The sequence below is a fragment of the Pagrus pagrus genome (assembly GCF_965226575.1).
Source record: "Pagrus pagrus genome assembly, chromosome: 19".
In the NCBI taxonomy this organism is placed as follows: Eukaryota; Metazoa; Chordata; class Actinopteri; order Spariformes; family Sparidae; genus Pagrus; species Pagrus pagrus.
The window spans coordinates 2214859-2230341 of NC_140203.1; the positions used below are offsets into that span (position 1 = coordinate 2214859).

Here is a 15483-nt window from a genome sequence, read left to right on the forward strand (position 1 = left end):
TTTTAGTAATTTATAATCCACTGATATAATATTAACCTGAGTATTTTACATTTATGTAATTTTAAGTACATGTTGATGGTAATATAATAATATCTGACTTCCTCCTCTGACACATGTATCACTTTCATTAAGCTACTGTGTCCCGCGCTCTTACTTTGAAGGACATAGACTGAAACCGGAAGTGAAACTGATCTTAATCACCTGCTGCTGAGACGCCACGACGACGACCACGAGCCACGTTTGGCGGTAAATGGAGCAGCTGTGAGGTGTTTGTAAGAGTGGCCGACATTTATAATCGGTGTGTGTGTTGTTCACAGCCTCTGCTGCTGCTGCTGCCTCCTCACAGGGCTGGACTCATCACTTCCTGTATCCGTTTTCTTTAAAAAATACAAACCATACAAGGTGAACTAAAGCCTGAGCTGTTCGACATGTATCTCTGTTTTTAAGTGTCGTCCACCTCCTCCTCATCACACATTTACCTTCCAGGAGAAGAGATGTTGAGCTGCAGTCCCTGGGCTCTCCTGCCTCCCATCTACTCTGCACTTACTGCTGCTGGACTGTGGGTGGTGTAAGTACACTGTTGATGAGGACTGTGGTCAGTTTGACAGCAGAGTCATGTTTCAGAGAGCAGAAGCCATATCTCAAGATGTCTCAGACGGGTTCCTGTGTTATTTTGTGCAGTAGTTTACAGTAGCGTTGAGTGTCAGCGTGGATCCGCTGTGGCAGGAATCGTTGCACAGCTTCTCTTCGCCTCCTGTTTCACCACAATATTGAGGTCGAGGTGCAGGTTTAAAGCTGCAAAATGTCGCTGATAAAGAGACAAAGAATGACAAAAAACTACAAAAAGTCACAAAAGACCAAACAGAGACACTAAATGACCACACAGAGACACTAAATCACCGCAAAGAGACACTAAATGACCACACAGAGACACTAAATGACCACACAGAGACACTAAATGACCACACAGAGACACTAAATCACCGCAAAGAGACACTAAATGACCACACAGAGACACTAAATGACCACACAGAGACACTAAATGACCAAACAGAGACACTAAATGACCACACAGAGACACTAAATCACCGCAAAGAGACACTAAATGACCAAACAGAGACACTAAATGACCACACAGAGACACTAAATCACCGCAAAGAGACACTAAATGACCAAACAGAGACACAAAACTACTCCAAAGTGACAAAAACCTACAAAATGACTACTACGACACACAAAACATCAACAAAGAGACAGAAAACGACTACAAAGTGTGTCCTTACAAACACCGTATGACTTTACAAAATATGATAATAATGTTAATCTTTATGTGTTGATGCATTTTAATAGATACTTTGTTGCTGTCAGCGATGAGAAGGTTGCACCGCTGGGCTCAAAATGGTAAGAATTAAACATTATGAACCGCAAATAATGACTGAAATAGATCCACATTAAACCTTTGTGTGTTTTTAGGAGGAGAAATGGATCCTTCTATCCTCCATACATCAGGTACATACCCATCTTTTATCTTCCTTTAACAATAAAAGCAAAGTTACTGTTGTAAATAATCTTAATTTTAGAACAGCAAATACAAATGTTTCCTCTTTTCCACGTTCAGTATCGCAGGAAACTTTCCACCAGCCAGCTGCATCTTCAGTGAGGTCATGAACTTGGCTGCGTTTGTGGGTGAGAGCAGCAACTCGTGTTAGTAGTTGGAGAACAAGCCGTTATCTGAAGACCTGGACTGAAGTGTTGGTTGTTACTGATCGTCCTTCTGTTCTTCTCCCTCGCAGGGTTCATTATTGTCGCCCTCAGATACCTTCAGCTGAAGCCCAGACTGGACAGAGCCTGGCTGAACGTCGGGAGTCTGGCGGCTTTCTCTGCCGGCTGCTTTGGAATGACGCTCATCGGAAACTTCCAGGTAAACGCTGACGGATCGCTTACAGGTGGACTCACCTGCAGGGTCAGCTGCAGACACGTGACGGGCAAAGAGTGATGTCATTGATTTAGTTTTGATTTTAGCTGTTCGCCGACGAGATAATACACAACCTCGGCACCTTCATGACGTTTGGACTGGGGACGCTGTTCTGCTGGGTGCAGTCCTACATCACCCTGAGAGTCAACATCAGGAACGAGGGGAGGAAGGCTGGTGCCGTCCGTTTCCTGCTGTCTGGATCCATCACGGTCTGCATGATCCTCTGTATCCTTTCACTCTAAAGTCCACCAGTTATCCACATTAAAGAGACAAAGACTGACTACTTAGATGCATTAAACAACTAAAAAGACATAGAATGACCACTAAGACTCACAAAACTACAGAGACACAACATGACTAGTAAGACACACAAGTAAAACTACAGAGACACCGTCCTGCTCCGGCTTCAAATTTACTCTACAGACAAATTCATGTCTGTCGTCGTTCGACATAACAACCAATCAGAATCAGGAGGTCGTCACTGGTCCTTATTAAGAGTTATTGAGACTGAACCTTAACTGGCTGATGCAGACTTCTCCCTGATGCCTCAGGGCCTCCACACTCAGGCAGCTCAGTGTCAGTGGGCGCTGGTCATGTTCTTCCTCATCTTCATCGGCACTTTTGCCATCGAGTTTCGGCACAGCCGCTTTGGCGCAGTGTGCACAGAGGACTCCGGGTGTCCAGTGAACCTGAGCCTCTCTGAAGTGTCCCGGTACCAGCCGGACCAGCTGTAGATGTTACTTCTTATCTCAAACTGAAAAGTTACTTAAAGCGACACCAAAGATCTGCTGTTCACACGCTGTGTTTTTCCTCGTATGCAAAGAAGGATTTTTTATTTAGCTGTACTATTTTTGAAAACTCCATTTTAAACATTATGAACTGTATTATTATTGTTTGGTCTTTTCAAATGTTTTTGCTTTTAGATTTTATAGATGTTACAACTATAATGATTTTCCTCAAAATGCAACTTTGCACAGTACGCTATCAGTATCAATAAAAAATACAGCAAAATCAAAAATCTGTGTTAAATTTTGTGGATTATTCAGAGAATAAGAATAATAAAGATGTTATAAAGCAGAAATCTTCACTGCAGCTGATAAAAAGCACAACCTGTCTGTAGTCGGTGCACGAGCTCAGCTGTGCGTTATGTTTGTGTTTATCACGTCTTAAATCTCCAGCTGCTTCAGGTGTTTAGCAGAACGCTGCAACTCTGTTTTACTGTGAAGCTCCAGAAATGTTTTGTGGACGACGACACTTCGCCTGACTTCCCATCAGCATGGAGGGAGGGAGTCCTCATCGACTGAATATTCATCTTTGGGTGAACGTTCCCTTTAACTGTAGATTTACAGCCTAACGGGTACAAAAACATTTGGACTGAGAGACACAGTTCTGTGTGAGATGAGGCATTTATTGGAAGTTTTCAGATTATCATTCCTGAATAATACCAATTATATTTCACACACAAATCCTCAATTTGGCAATTTTTTTTGTAGGTAACTTTCCAACACCAATATTACAGATTATCAACGAGGATGGCACATTTAAATAGACACCATTCACCTGCGAGGAGGGACTAATTAAGACATTTGAACAAAGTCTGAAATGAGAACTTCCTGTCAGCATCGCCGCTGCTGAGTGCATCTATTACTGTAACTCTACTTCCTAAAACATTACAGTGTTAAACAGTTCAACCACTGGATTAAACATACATCTGCAACACGTGTGCACGTGTAGAGGGAAGAAACGGCACGTGAATGGAAAATGTTTACAAAAGGTGACAGATACAGCACACACACATACAGTTGGAAAAGTTTTGAGTAACATCGAAGAGGTTCAGAACCGGTGACCAGCTCATCTAAAAGGTAGAAAGGTAAAGTAACGTCACAGGTGTGCAGTTCTCCTTCAGGGTTTTCCGCTTCTTTCAGCTTCTCCGATCTCTTCCCAGTCGATCAAATGGTCCAACGAAAGCGATGTTCTATTCGAGTTCCTGTTACGCTCCGGAGATCTGTTTCCTTACATGTGAAAGGGATCCTGAAAAGATCTGAACAGATGAACATCTCACAGGCTGGGACTTCAGCAGCCCTACAGGTGGCTGACTGTCGCATCTCCGACTCTTCTTCAACTGCCAACGTGGAACAAACAAAAACAGTTGTAAAAAGGAGGGGGGAGGGTGGGGGCGAAGGAGAGAAGGAACGGGTCATTATGTGATGAAGCCGGAGAGGTTCTCCCCGTCTTCCTCCACGCTCTGTGTTAAACGCGTCCCGTCGGTTCAAGTTGGCTAAAGGTTGTGATGAGGTTATAGTGGGACCTCTCGTCATCCGTCAGCTCCATGTTTCCAGGCCTGACCACCACCACCACGTTCGCCCCGGCTTCTTCAGCTGCTTTAGCCTCTGCAATGACAAATCCATGAGTGAGTATGTGGAGACAGCATGTAATCCAAACTCTGAATGGTGTCATTTGTAAAAAAAAAAAAAAAAACACCAGAAAACAAAAGGTGGCTCCAAAATTATACGGGGCAGCGCAATTGCGGCAGTAGCAGGTGAAAACAGCCCGAATATTTTCACGTTACTGTGAACTGAGGATTCATTTGGACCGAACCAGAGGTGACTGTGGAGACAAACCAACACTGTTCTGGTGACTCTGATTGGTTTGTGTCCAGTTTGAATATAGTGTGTTTTACGATGAGTTAACGAGGCGATTAAACTCGTCTCAGTTCAGTCAACGAGAGAAACTTGAATTCAGATGGTGGACGGTTGTATTTTTCTGTTTAATAAGGAAAAAAATGTGTGAAAATATTTCCTTTCTTGACATTTGGTGAGTTTATTTTGTTTTTTTGAAACTGCGCAGCTATCAGACTATCACCATTTGACCTACAAAGTGGTAATAGGAGACAGGACGGGCCGGGGCTAGCTGGTTAGCATGCTAACCTCAGTCCACTTTGACTTTTTCAGCAGTGACGGCCATGCTATTGTTTGACCTTTATGCCCTGGCAACTGTCATTTACATATTCAAATTCTTCTTTAAAAAGAAAGGGGTGTTTTAAAACAACAGCCTGACTTTATCCTAGTGGCTTTTTGCAAATTCAAATAATATTCAGCAGAAATAAAGATCCAACGAAAAAAAACAGCCTACAGTTAACCATCTTCACAAGCAAACCAAAGGATCTTTGGCAATGGTATCAGATTAGTACAGTTTTTCTTTAAGATTGAACCCTCTTTTCAAAGAAATCAATAAAGAATCTTTGAGCAACATTATCAGTTAAGTTCAGCTTTTCCTTCACGTGTGAACCCTCTTCTCAAAGAAATTAATAAAGGATCTCTGGCAATGTTATCGGTTTAGTTCAGCTTTTCCTCCACAAGTGAGACGTCTTCTCATAGAAATGAAAATAGGATCTTTGGCAACGTTGCCAGTTCCGTTCAGCTTTTCCTCCACAAGTGAACCCTCTTCTCAAAGAAATCAATAAAGGATCTCTGAAAACAAACACACCTCGAGTGACGTCTGTCAGGAATGTGATTTCCTCAGGCGGGCAGCCGATCCTCTCAGCAATCCTCTCATAGCTCTTGCCTTCTACTTTAGCTCCTATAGTCGTGTCAAAGTGACCATCAAATAACTGGAAAGAGACAAAAACAACAACAACTTTACATGAACAGCAGTTTACAATCAACAAAGACGACTGTGTGAAACTAACCATCTATCTTACTGAGATTAAATATTAAATACATGCTGAGGCGGCTGCACTCACATCTAAAACATCTCCTTCGACAGAGTATCCAAACAGAAGTTTCTGGGCCTCCACGCTTCCAGACGAGTAAATATACACTTTGAGTCCTTGTCCTTTCCATCTCTTGATGGATGGGATTACATCCTGGTAGACTCTGTTGGCAACAAGACCACAATCACAAGATTAATCTTATTTAATTACATTTATAAAGCTTATGATATACACAAAATTACATGACCTCAGAAATCAAATCTTTGTAATCAATTTGAGCATTTTTAACAGCATTTAAAGATATTTTATGAATAATTTTTCGATGTATTTCAACCCTACTTGTGTATGTTTGATTAAAAATATCCAATATTGATATATAAACATACAGTATGACTCTGCACATCTGCAAACCCCAGTCCGTTTCATCTCGTTTGTCACGAAACAAACGTAAAAAAACTTTCTATGACCAAATAAAAACATTTATGAGATGGACAAACGTTAGCTGTCGTTGCTACGTATTGTTGTTCAGTTACGGGTACAAACTCCAGCAAAGGAAAGACAGAACAACAGCAACTTTAACGTTACAAAATAAGGAAACAAATACGATTATTCCACGAAGGTTTGGGCAACCAGAAAGGACAACACAGCTGGCATATTAAGAGTTTTTAATACTGCTTCCTATGCATCACAAACTGTATCATAAACCACTTCCTGTTCTCCATCTGCATTGCAACAGAATGACCTGACATCATATGCAACACCGGACCTCACCCCTCTGTGGTTGACTATGTGTTTGTTTCTCTGGACATCAGCGTGAAGAGGATGTGGGTGATAAAATGATCCATAGACGACAAAAACAGGATGAATATTATCTCCTAGGCCAGGAGAAAGAAAAAGAGCCACAGTGACGTCACCAGCGCCTTTCTGAGAAGTTGAGAGATTTTCAACTGGAAGCACAAGAAAGGCGGAGACTCCGGCTGCCTGCTGCCACAGACGCTCGGTCATCATTAGAAACATGTAAAAAAAGAGGCTGGTGCTCAGAAATAAACGTTAAGTGGACACAGGGCCTAAAGTGGAGTCAGAGTCTGCTGTCTCTTCCTAAGTCCTTCTGAACTGTCCTTCACATCTTTCCTTGATCTTGTGACGTTTTCCATCGAGGTCATGGAAAACTTCTTAGGAAAAGAAGTAGGATGTAATTATTTTTGACCATCTGACTGCAGCTCTGGACTTAAAGATCTCTAATCGGGACACAAACACACTTTTCAATTTAAACCATCTGAGCTTTTATGTTCCAGCTTCCCAGTTTTAAATGCAGTAATGATGATAACAGACAGTCCTGTATGCTGAACTGTTCGAGTACATAAATATAAATAAATAAATAAATTTTGGATTGAGGAAAGCGATCAGTGTACTTACTCGCCTTTGATTCTCCCAGAAGAATACGCTGACCTCCACATGTGACCCTGGAGCTGTTTGAGTGCCGTTGACTTCCTGTCTGCTGCCATCTGCCACAGCACATTATCCACCACTTCCCTAATGGCCTTCTCCTCATCTGTGTGAACCGTCTGGTCCACGGCGTGGACGGGACACGAACGGTTCTGTTTCATGTCCTCTTCAATCTGCCACAGGGAGCATTATCACATGTTTTGTGTTGTCTTTGTCAAAATAATGAATGAAGGATCAGGTAAAGTGTTGAGGGGGAAAATCATCAGGTATCAGAAGAACAAACAAAAGGTTTTGTCTCACATTTATTCAGTAAACAAAATGTAAACTTTAACACATTTTTAAGCACGGCAATATTAAATTACATCAGAAATTTTAGGACTTTAATCAACTTCATTCATGCAGGACAAACTGCAAGACTCTGCTCTTAATTTTGATTCAGTTAGTGGCGCGGCCGTCGCTCCTTTACCTGTTTCTTTAAGAGATGAACATCTTGCTTGCACTCGTCTTCCTCCCAGTGAGTGGACAAGTAATCCTCGAGATGCTCCCTGATGTATGGAAATAAAATATCCTGGGAAAGACAAAGAGTCATCGGGTGTGTTTGAGAGGCTCCTCACAGAGTGAAAAATAAAATCAATCCCACACAAAACAGACTGGTTTGTAATTTATTTCCAGATCCAGATGTTGACTTCGCCTGACCTCGCCTTAGATCCTACAGCCGCCCTGACCCTCACTCCTCTGGTATTTTCATAAAGAAATTAAAAACCCATGTTTTTAATTTGGCTTTTAATGTGGAGTAACTGCATCAATTTTATTCTTTAAGCCTATGATGTCATGGCTGTTACATTATCATTATTATTCTTATTTTTTTGTCGGCTTGCTTTTCTCTAATTCAATGCAAGTGCTGCTTCTTTTAACCTGTTATTACTGCATTTTCTTTTTAAATTAAATTATTTATTATCGTGTAATCTTTTATCTCGTCTGTGTTAACCACTTTGGGCTGCATCTTTACATGAATGGTGATATAAATAAAGTTATTATTATAATGTTTGTTATTACGATGTTTTTTTGTTGTTGTTATTATTCATAGGTGGAGCAATTACGATAACTCCGATATGACTTGAACGCAGCATGATAAGCTTTAATTAGCTAGGTTGAAACATCCTAACAATCACATTTTACTGATTATAAAAGGAATAATAACAAAGGGAGAATAAGTTAGAAGAAGAAAATAGCTGTAGTATTAAGGTATGACTCTGTTTTAAGAGCATACTGGTCAAACACCGTCAAGCTACACTGGTTTAGCTGGCTGCTACTGGTGACAGGCGTCCGTTAGCATGGCCGCAGTGAGTCGTTGTTGAGCGCTACATAATTAGCTAACGCTGCTATTACATTATTACGCACGTCATCCTGAAAACGACAGCTCGGTTTAATAAATCTTACCTTTACAAACGTGATCGGTGTGGTTGTGCCTTCGATATCCAGCAAGAGTGCACTGGTGCAGGCAGGAATTGAAACAGTGGCCATTTTTTTTAGGAGAGTCTGCAGCTGGTTAGCTGACGTTAGCTAGCTTAATTAGCAGCACCGCGGTGTCAAAGCTAGGAAACGCTGCTGCACCTCGCTGGCTGTCTAACTAACGCGGACAGGTGGAGCAGAGCAAAGATTATCCCAGCGCTAAGAGAAAAGTCCCCCCTGGTTTAGCTGTTTGACTCTAACTAGCTATCGTTGCCATCCCCTCGGAGCTAACACAGACTCTGAGCCCAGTGAGCACACATGTTCGGGGCTGTCAGTTGGCCTGACGCTCGGCGGGGGGCGCTGCTGAGCGGAGTTCAGTGCGCGAGAAGAGACGAAGAAGAAAATGCGATGAAAACAAAACGACGCTCGCAAATTAAAACTGTAGCGACTGAAACTGATTTCTGCCTCGCTGACACACAAAGCGGCCTAAATTCAGACTAACACCGCAACTTGGCTCGTTCGCACACACCAGATAGCTCGCTCTAATTTAAGCTAACGATCTATGATAACACAATACTAGCTAGCATTAGCTGACTAGCTTAGCTTCTACGAGGGGAATTCTGACGTAGCTGGTTAGTGACAACTTTAGTTAGCTGCTAAAAAGCCAAAAAAATAAAAAGAAAGAAAAATGTCGGACGATTATGAATTCAGCGATGACACCACCATGATGAGAATGGAGGAGGATGGAGAGGCTAACAGCGATGACCCGATGTCTGCGGCCGGGGACTGTGGCCTGATGGGGGGCGAGGCCGAGGGATCAAGAATTGACGCCAGTAAAAACGAAGAGGATGAGGGGTACGGTTACACCACACTTATCCTGCAGCTCTGCAAAATCTAACATGTTCAGTCAACCAGTGTGCAGATGTTCAGATGCCACAGATGTGTTGCTAAACGTCCAACAAGTGTCGTTTTCTCTGCCTGCATCAAGTTTCCTTGAATTTGTGTCAACAGGAAGATGTTTGTAGGAGGGCTCAGCTGGGACACGACCAAGAAGGATCTGAAAGATTACTTCTCCAAGTACGGAGAGGTTGTAGACTGCACGCTGAAGCTGGACCCCATGACGGGCCGGTCACGGGGTTTTGGCTTTGTGCTCTTCAAAGATCCTGAAAGTGTTGACAAGGTACCGCTCTGCTCCCAGAAGTGACGTTTACACACCAGGTTACTGCAGACACATGTCAGTGGTGAGGTACACTGTGGGCCGATGACTGGAGGTCATGGTATCAGTAGCGCCGAGATCGAAAAGTGGCCGAAGGTATGTCGATTGCAGCTCAGCGGTATATACCGATCCTTGGAGTGGTATACTGCTGTTATGCCACTGAAAGACTGTTGGATGGGCACCGCCCCCTGATGAATATGCAAATATAATGCCAGCAGGCTGGTTTTAGGACAAGAACTGCCTTAAATGTTTACATTTTTTAGTCTTTATTGACAATGCTAACTTAACACATTGCCGTGAATAAAGGAACGTATGTGTTTCATTTGGATGTTATGTTGTTGGGATACCGACAGTAATTACACGTGGGATTCTTGCGATATGATAGCAAAGTAATACGTCTAAATTTCTGCCTATAAATTACTTAAAGCTAATGAGAGAGCTAGCCTTAGCTAACATGGCTAATGTTAACCCAGCCACCGTAGCCAGTCCGACTAATCAGGAGATTAATCATTAGGAGAACACAATAATACATTACTTCATATAAAATTAATCAGGGGGCGGTACCCATCCAAGCGGCACATACCGTCACGTGTCGGTGGAATAACAGCGGCATAACACTCCAAGGATCGGTATATGCAGCTGAGCAGCAATCGACGTACCTTCAGCCACTTTTGATCTCGGCGTCACTCCGTGGTATTATACCATAATAGAACCTGCCCGATATATTGATCGGGCGATATTAAAAGGTGACATCGACTCATACTGTACGTCATCTGATATGTGTTAATATGAAAAACTATTTCATTTTTAAAAAAAAATGTATTGGGATTTTCAAAGTTAAACATACAGCTGAGAATAGAAGTTTGTATACAAAAGAAAGAAATACAATTAAATATAAAAATTGAATATTCAGATACATTTAGAATTTCTTTTTTAAAAATCATTCAACAAAACAACATTAATTTAATTAATTTGCATGTTTAGAGAAAAATTGAATATTACAAAAATTGCAATATGTATTTTTCTGAGAAGAAAGGCAACAAGAAACAACAGAAAGACGTCACTCAGTTATTTTTTCTTTTTGTTGATTAATGATTTTCTTGTGCAGGTTGCCTCACAGAAGGAACACAAGCTCAATGGAAAGGTCATCGACCCCAAAAAAGCCAAGGCCATGAAGAGTAAGGAGCCCGTGAAGAAGATCTTTGTCGGCGGTCTCTCTCCAGACACTCCTGAGGAGAAAGTCAGAGAGTACTTCGGTGCCTTCGGAGAGGTACGCCTCTGTTCGGTCTGCATGTTGATGAAGGGCGGCTGAAACTCTAAATTCACCAACTCATTGAATCATACACATAATTTGAATTCTTGTCATAAAGACAACTAAATATTAATTTAAACATACATTAATAATGCTGCTCAGGTGGAGTCAATTGAGCTTCCCATGGAGAACAAAACAAACAAGAGGAGAGGCTTCTGCTTCATCACATTCAAAGAGGAGGATCCTGTGAAGAGCATCATGGAGAAGAAGTACCACAATATTGGACTTAGCAAGGTACAGACGGCTGTTTTCTCTCCAATAAAACTTTAGTACCTGGCAGTTTGTTTGGCACATACTGCGATGACTTTATAAGACTGACATCTGATCACTGTGGAAATAAATCAACTTGATTGTTGTTTGTTTAGTGTGAAATAAAAGTGGCGATGTCCAAAGAGCAGTACCAGCAGCAGCAGTACTGGGGAGGCAGAGGTGGATACTCATCCAGGTCTCGAGGAAGAGGTGGTGGTGAGTGGAGACAACTCTTGTGGTGCATGTAAAGAAAAATGTAAACAATGTGACATATTCACCTTTTGAATCCCTAATGACCAGTAAATGTGGCATGAATCATATAGTGTAGAAGCTAATTAAATTGAAGACTTTTCTTTAAAGGAGTAATTCAACATTCTGGGAAACACACGTCATCCCTTTCATTGTGAGAGTTAGAGGAGGAGTTAAACATCAATCTCATGTCTGTATGGTAAATATAAGCTACCATTATTAGGTGGGTGAAGGAGATAACCTCTAATGCTCATTAATTAACATTTATTATCTTGTGTGTTTTATCTGTAGTAAAAGTGACAGGTTGTGTGGTTATGGGAGGTTCACTTCTTTGTTGCCTGTGGAGAAAAGTCACCAGACTCCCTTTAAAAATCACTCAATTTTGTGAATTTGTTAAGTCTGGAGAAACTTTATAAACTTTGTGAAACGTTGTATTGGAGGAAGTGTTTGAGTAAATTGGTGAGATGTTATAAAATAAGTTTTGTCTTGATGTACGTGTTTAGTTGCATGTAGAGCAGGGAAGTGAGCTTCAGTCACAGGTGGTCACTGGAGACACGTGTTAATGCCAGGTGAGAACTGACTGACTCACAGTACAGCTGTCTACTTGTGATCACTCAGGACAGATGTTAATATCAGGTCTGATCAGAGCCTTTGTAACTTCCTGGAGTCCCGTCATCATAACCATGAGCTTGCCAGGAAACAAACACAGACATCAGTGCATCACTGCCCGGCACATAACCCTCCATAAAACCACACCTTGTCATCTTTACTCAGCTGTTTTTGTACAGATTCTGACTCTAAGGCTCAGACAACAACGCTCAAACAAACATGGACGAACCCAGTGAATCTGATGAGGTCGTGTCATTAAAAAAACATGATGAACGGTATTTATTTTAAATCCTGTTTATTTGCAGGTCCCAATCAAAATTGGAACCAGGGTTATGGCAACTACTGGAACCAAGGCTATGGAAATTATGGCAATTATGGTTACAATAATCAAGGATATGGAGGATATGGTGGCTATGATTACCCTGGTTACAACAACTATTATGGATATGGTGACTACAACGGTAAGTAAATCACAGAGTGAGTATTTTTTATTTTATTTTTACTTGTAGAATTAAATCAAATATTTCTATGAGATAAAGATACTTAATATGTTTATATATAAAGTTACGAGTTAAATAAGGAGGTAATATTTGTGTCCACAGATTAAAAGTTAACGAGGCTCTGTGGAGCTTTTATTCCATTTCTAAACTAACGTTGGCTACTAACCTGCATAGAGTCTGTTACGAGTCCTTCACAAAGAAATCCACAGATCAGTGAAACAACTCGTTTCACTGTCATAATTTGAGAAAGTCTAGTCTAGAAGAGCCGCACGATTAAATCATTTTATCATTTCATCTCCAACACTGTGTCCAGGTTTTTTGTTACATCCCTGTCGGCGCACATACCCTTTGCCGTACGAAGCAATGTAGAGTTTAAGTCGTGCACCTGAATGCACCATGAAGTCCCTCTGACTGTGTCAACAAAACACGACAGACACTCTCATCAGAGTTTTATAATAAATTACTTTCAGTACAAAGTGTCAGTGTGGCGGAGAGTCTTAAGAGATTTACTCACTAAACAGAAATGTTGCCTTCGTTTGGCCCTCGGTGGACTCGGACATACTCTAACAACTACATTTACAGAAGTTGTAGAAACTCGTCGAAATCGTGACACCCTCATTTATATTGTTGTAAAGGTTTACTGTTGTTTCTGTTTTCACTGCGTTGTTTTTTGAACGTTTTACAGTTTTTCTTTAAGTAAAAAAATACGTCATGTCAATCAACAATGTTGTACCACACCCGTAGATCAGTCTGGTGGATACGGAAAGTCGCCACGGCGTGGTGTTCACACCAACAGTTACAAGCCGTATTAAAGGGGAAACCCTCACCTTCAAGTAGGTATGTAAAAACAAAAATACACTACTTACTGTTAATTTAACGTAGTCATATTTACTTTGCTGTTTGGTAACATTAATGTGTAATTTCTTCTTGTAAATTTCTTTTTCTCAGCACCCTCAAGTGCTTTACAGTAGTGGTAACATAGAGGCTACAGTCTTGTGGTGATTATTTTAACAACCGGCCTTCTGCTGCCTCTTTTGCACCTTCATTTTTTTTTTTTTTTTTAAACTGTAAAGTTAACAGGTAAAGTACTGCTACTACAGTAAATGGATGCCAAAGTTAAGGATGTGCAAGGAAAACAGAAAAGGAAGTATGTTGTCTCCTAACTCTGACATACCTTGTTTGTACCTGCCAGCGGAGCTTCCTTGCAGGCCATGAGCTGACTCCCAGATACTCTCAGGGCCCGCTCAATGCGGACCGGGTACGAGAAGCATACGCTCTCGAATGCTGCCATTTGGTATGGTCTTACAACATCCTGTATCAGCATTTCTAAACTAAAACAATATGGGACACGTCCAGCTTTGTCATCTTTCTTTCCATTTTTAATTTGTTTGCAACTGTTTGTAATGTAAAACTTAAATTATACACATGTAATTGTCATTTTTTACAGGCCCTTACTCCCCCACAAGTAATGATTTATAAATATGAGAAAATAACTATTTGCTTTTCAAAGGATACGTACAGCTTTCTCTGGACTTCCCAGTTCCTATTGTTAATATATGCATTCCTAATCTTATCTAAAATGCTTGTTTCTTTATTTAGCTCTTGTAGCCAGTAGTCCATGAGCTAAAACCTGGTTCGTATTTGGACTCTACTGTGTTGGGGGATAAAGTGCTTTACTTTTACTGTGTACATGTATTGCTCTGTTTTGTCTTACTGACAGCGATGGAAAAGACTTCTCTTTTGTAACGAATTTTCCCTCTTATAACCTTTTGTAAAACAACAAGTGTCACCACATTTCCAGAAATTTGCATGTAATGCTTCTTTAACGTGTATTTTTTGACCAGTCGAAGGTTTTCTTCCATTTAGTATTTTGGCTTTGACCTCTTCAATTTATCGCACTTCAGGATTTCTAGCTTATGGACTAACTTTTTTATTTTTTTTAAACTGTAAAAATGTTAAAATAATTGTTCTCAGTTTCTTTGTTTTTTCTTTTTTAACATTGGACATTATAAACACGGGGGATTCCTATTTTTTTCTTTCTTTCTTTCTTTCTAATTGAACATTTTGTTCGTTCATCTGGAGCTGATTTTGTTTCTGTTTTGTTTTTCGTAGGTTTCAGAGCGATGAAAGAAAAGACAGCTGTGGGCTGGCGGAGCATTGGCCAGAGAGATGATGGTATCCAGCAAAGATCACTAGCTGATTGTAAAATATAAACTGAAGAGCACTATGACCTACAGCACATTTCCTCTCCAGTATTTGTCGTATCTTAAAACTTTTTGGATTTCGATGTTTTGCATTTATTTAGATTCCTGCAAAGTTTGAGCGGTCTGCGTTCCCCATCCCTTCTTGTTTTTTGTATTTATTGTCATCATATGCTAATTGTGAAATTTGCTTCATTTATTATTACATGACTGAATTGTTAGATGGGTTGGAGCAGGTCACACATATATACACAGTACTGTGGTAGCAAAGATATAAAATGCGTCGTTACAATTTATCCTCTTTATCATAGTCATCAGTCATATAATACAATATGTTATTACAGAGTTTGACATTCATGAACATACAGTATATATACACAGGTAATTATACATCAAGAAATGTGACGAATAAAAATAATAAACTCATTTGGACGTGTGATCCTTTTGTGAAATATTAAGAGCCGTGTTCGTCACATGTTGGAGTGTTGAAGGAAGTTTTTCAGCCGAGTTTCTGGCAATTTTATCGTCACATCATCGGCTTCATCGCAGAGTGACCTCATCA

At 40.7% G+C, this 15483-nt stretch overlaps 3 protein-coding genes across 7 annotated transcripts; 2 read left to right on the forward strand and 1 right to left on the reverse strand.

Moving 5' to 3' along the window:
* Positions 1–216: 216 nt before the first annotated feature.
* tmem150c (transmembrane protein 150C) lies at positions 217–2993 on the forward strand. The gene is made up of 9 exons (XM_084384036.1): positions 217–246; positions 347–402; positions 487–568; positions 1351–1401; positions 1474–1509; positions 1619–1686; positions 1794–1921; positions 2023–2200; positions 2507–2993. Exons 3-9 carry the CDS (start codon positions 495–497, stop codon positions 2707–2709), a joined length of 738 nt encoding a protein of 245 aa, XP_084240162.1. The 5' UTR covers positions 217–246; positions 347–402; positions 487–494; the 3' UTR covers positions 2710–2993.
* A 369-nt stretch (positions 2994–3362) lies between these two features.
* Positions 3363–8909, reverse strand: enoph1 (enolase-phosphatase 1). Its single transcript, XM_084384051.1, has 6 exons — positions 8574–8909; positions 7600–7701; positions 7104–7306; positions 5718–5850; positions 5462–5585; positions 3363–4365 (listed from the first exon to the last, which is right to left on the reverse strand). Exons 1-6 carry the CDS (start codon positions 8655–8657, stop codon positions 4226–4228), a joined length of 786 nt encoding a protein of 261 aa, XP_084240177.1. The 5' UTR covers positions 8658–8909; the 3' UTR covers positions 3363–4225.
* A 65-nt stretch (positions 8910–8974) lies between these two features.
* On the forward strand, positions 8975–15347 carry LOC311275466 (heterogeneous nuclear ribonucleoprotein D0-like). 5 transcript variants are annotated; one of them, XR_014624871.1, is made up of 9 exons: positions 8975–9440; positions 9597–9765; positions 10910–11071; positions 11216–11347; positions 11479–11578; positions 12526–12681; positions 13465–13557; positions 13913–14014; positions 14833–15347. XR_014624871.1 is itself a non-coding variant. In XM_084384046.1 (8 exons), exons 1-7 carry the CDS (start codon positions 9274–9276, stop codon positions 13530–13532), a joined length of 954 nt encoding a protein of 317 aa, XP_084240172.1. In that variant the 5' UTR covers positions 8975–9273; the 3' UTR covers positions 13533–13557; positions 13913–15347. The 5 variants fall into 5 exon arrangements, 4 of the variants coding, with proteins under 4 accessions (XP_084240172.1, XP_084240171.1, XP_084240173.1 ...); XM_084384046.1 differs by having other exon boundaries at positions 13913–15347; XM_084384045.1 differs by lacking the exon at positions 13913–14014.
* The last annotated feature ends 136 nt before the right edge of the window (positions 15348–15483 follow it).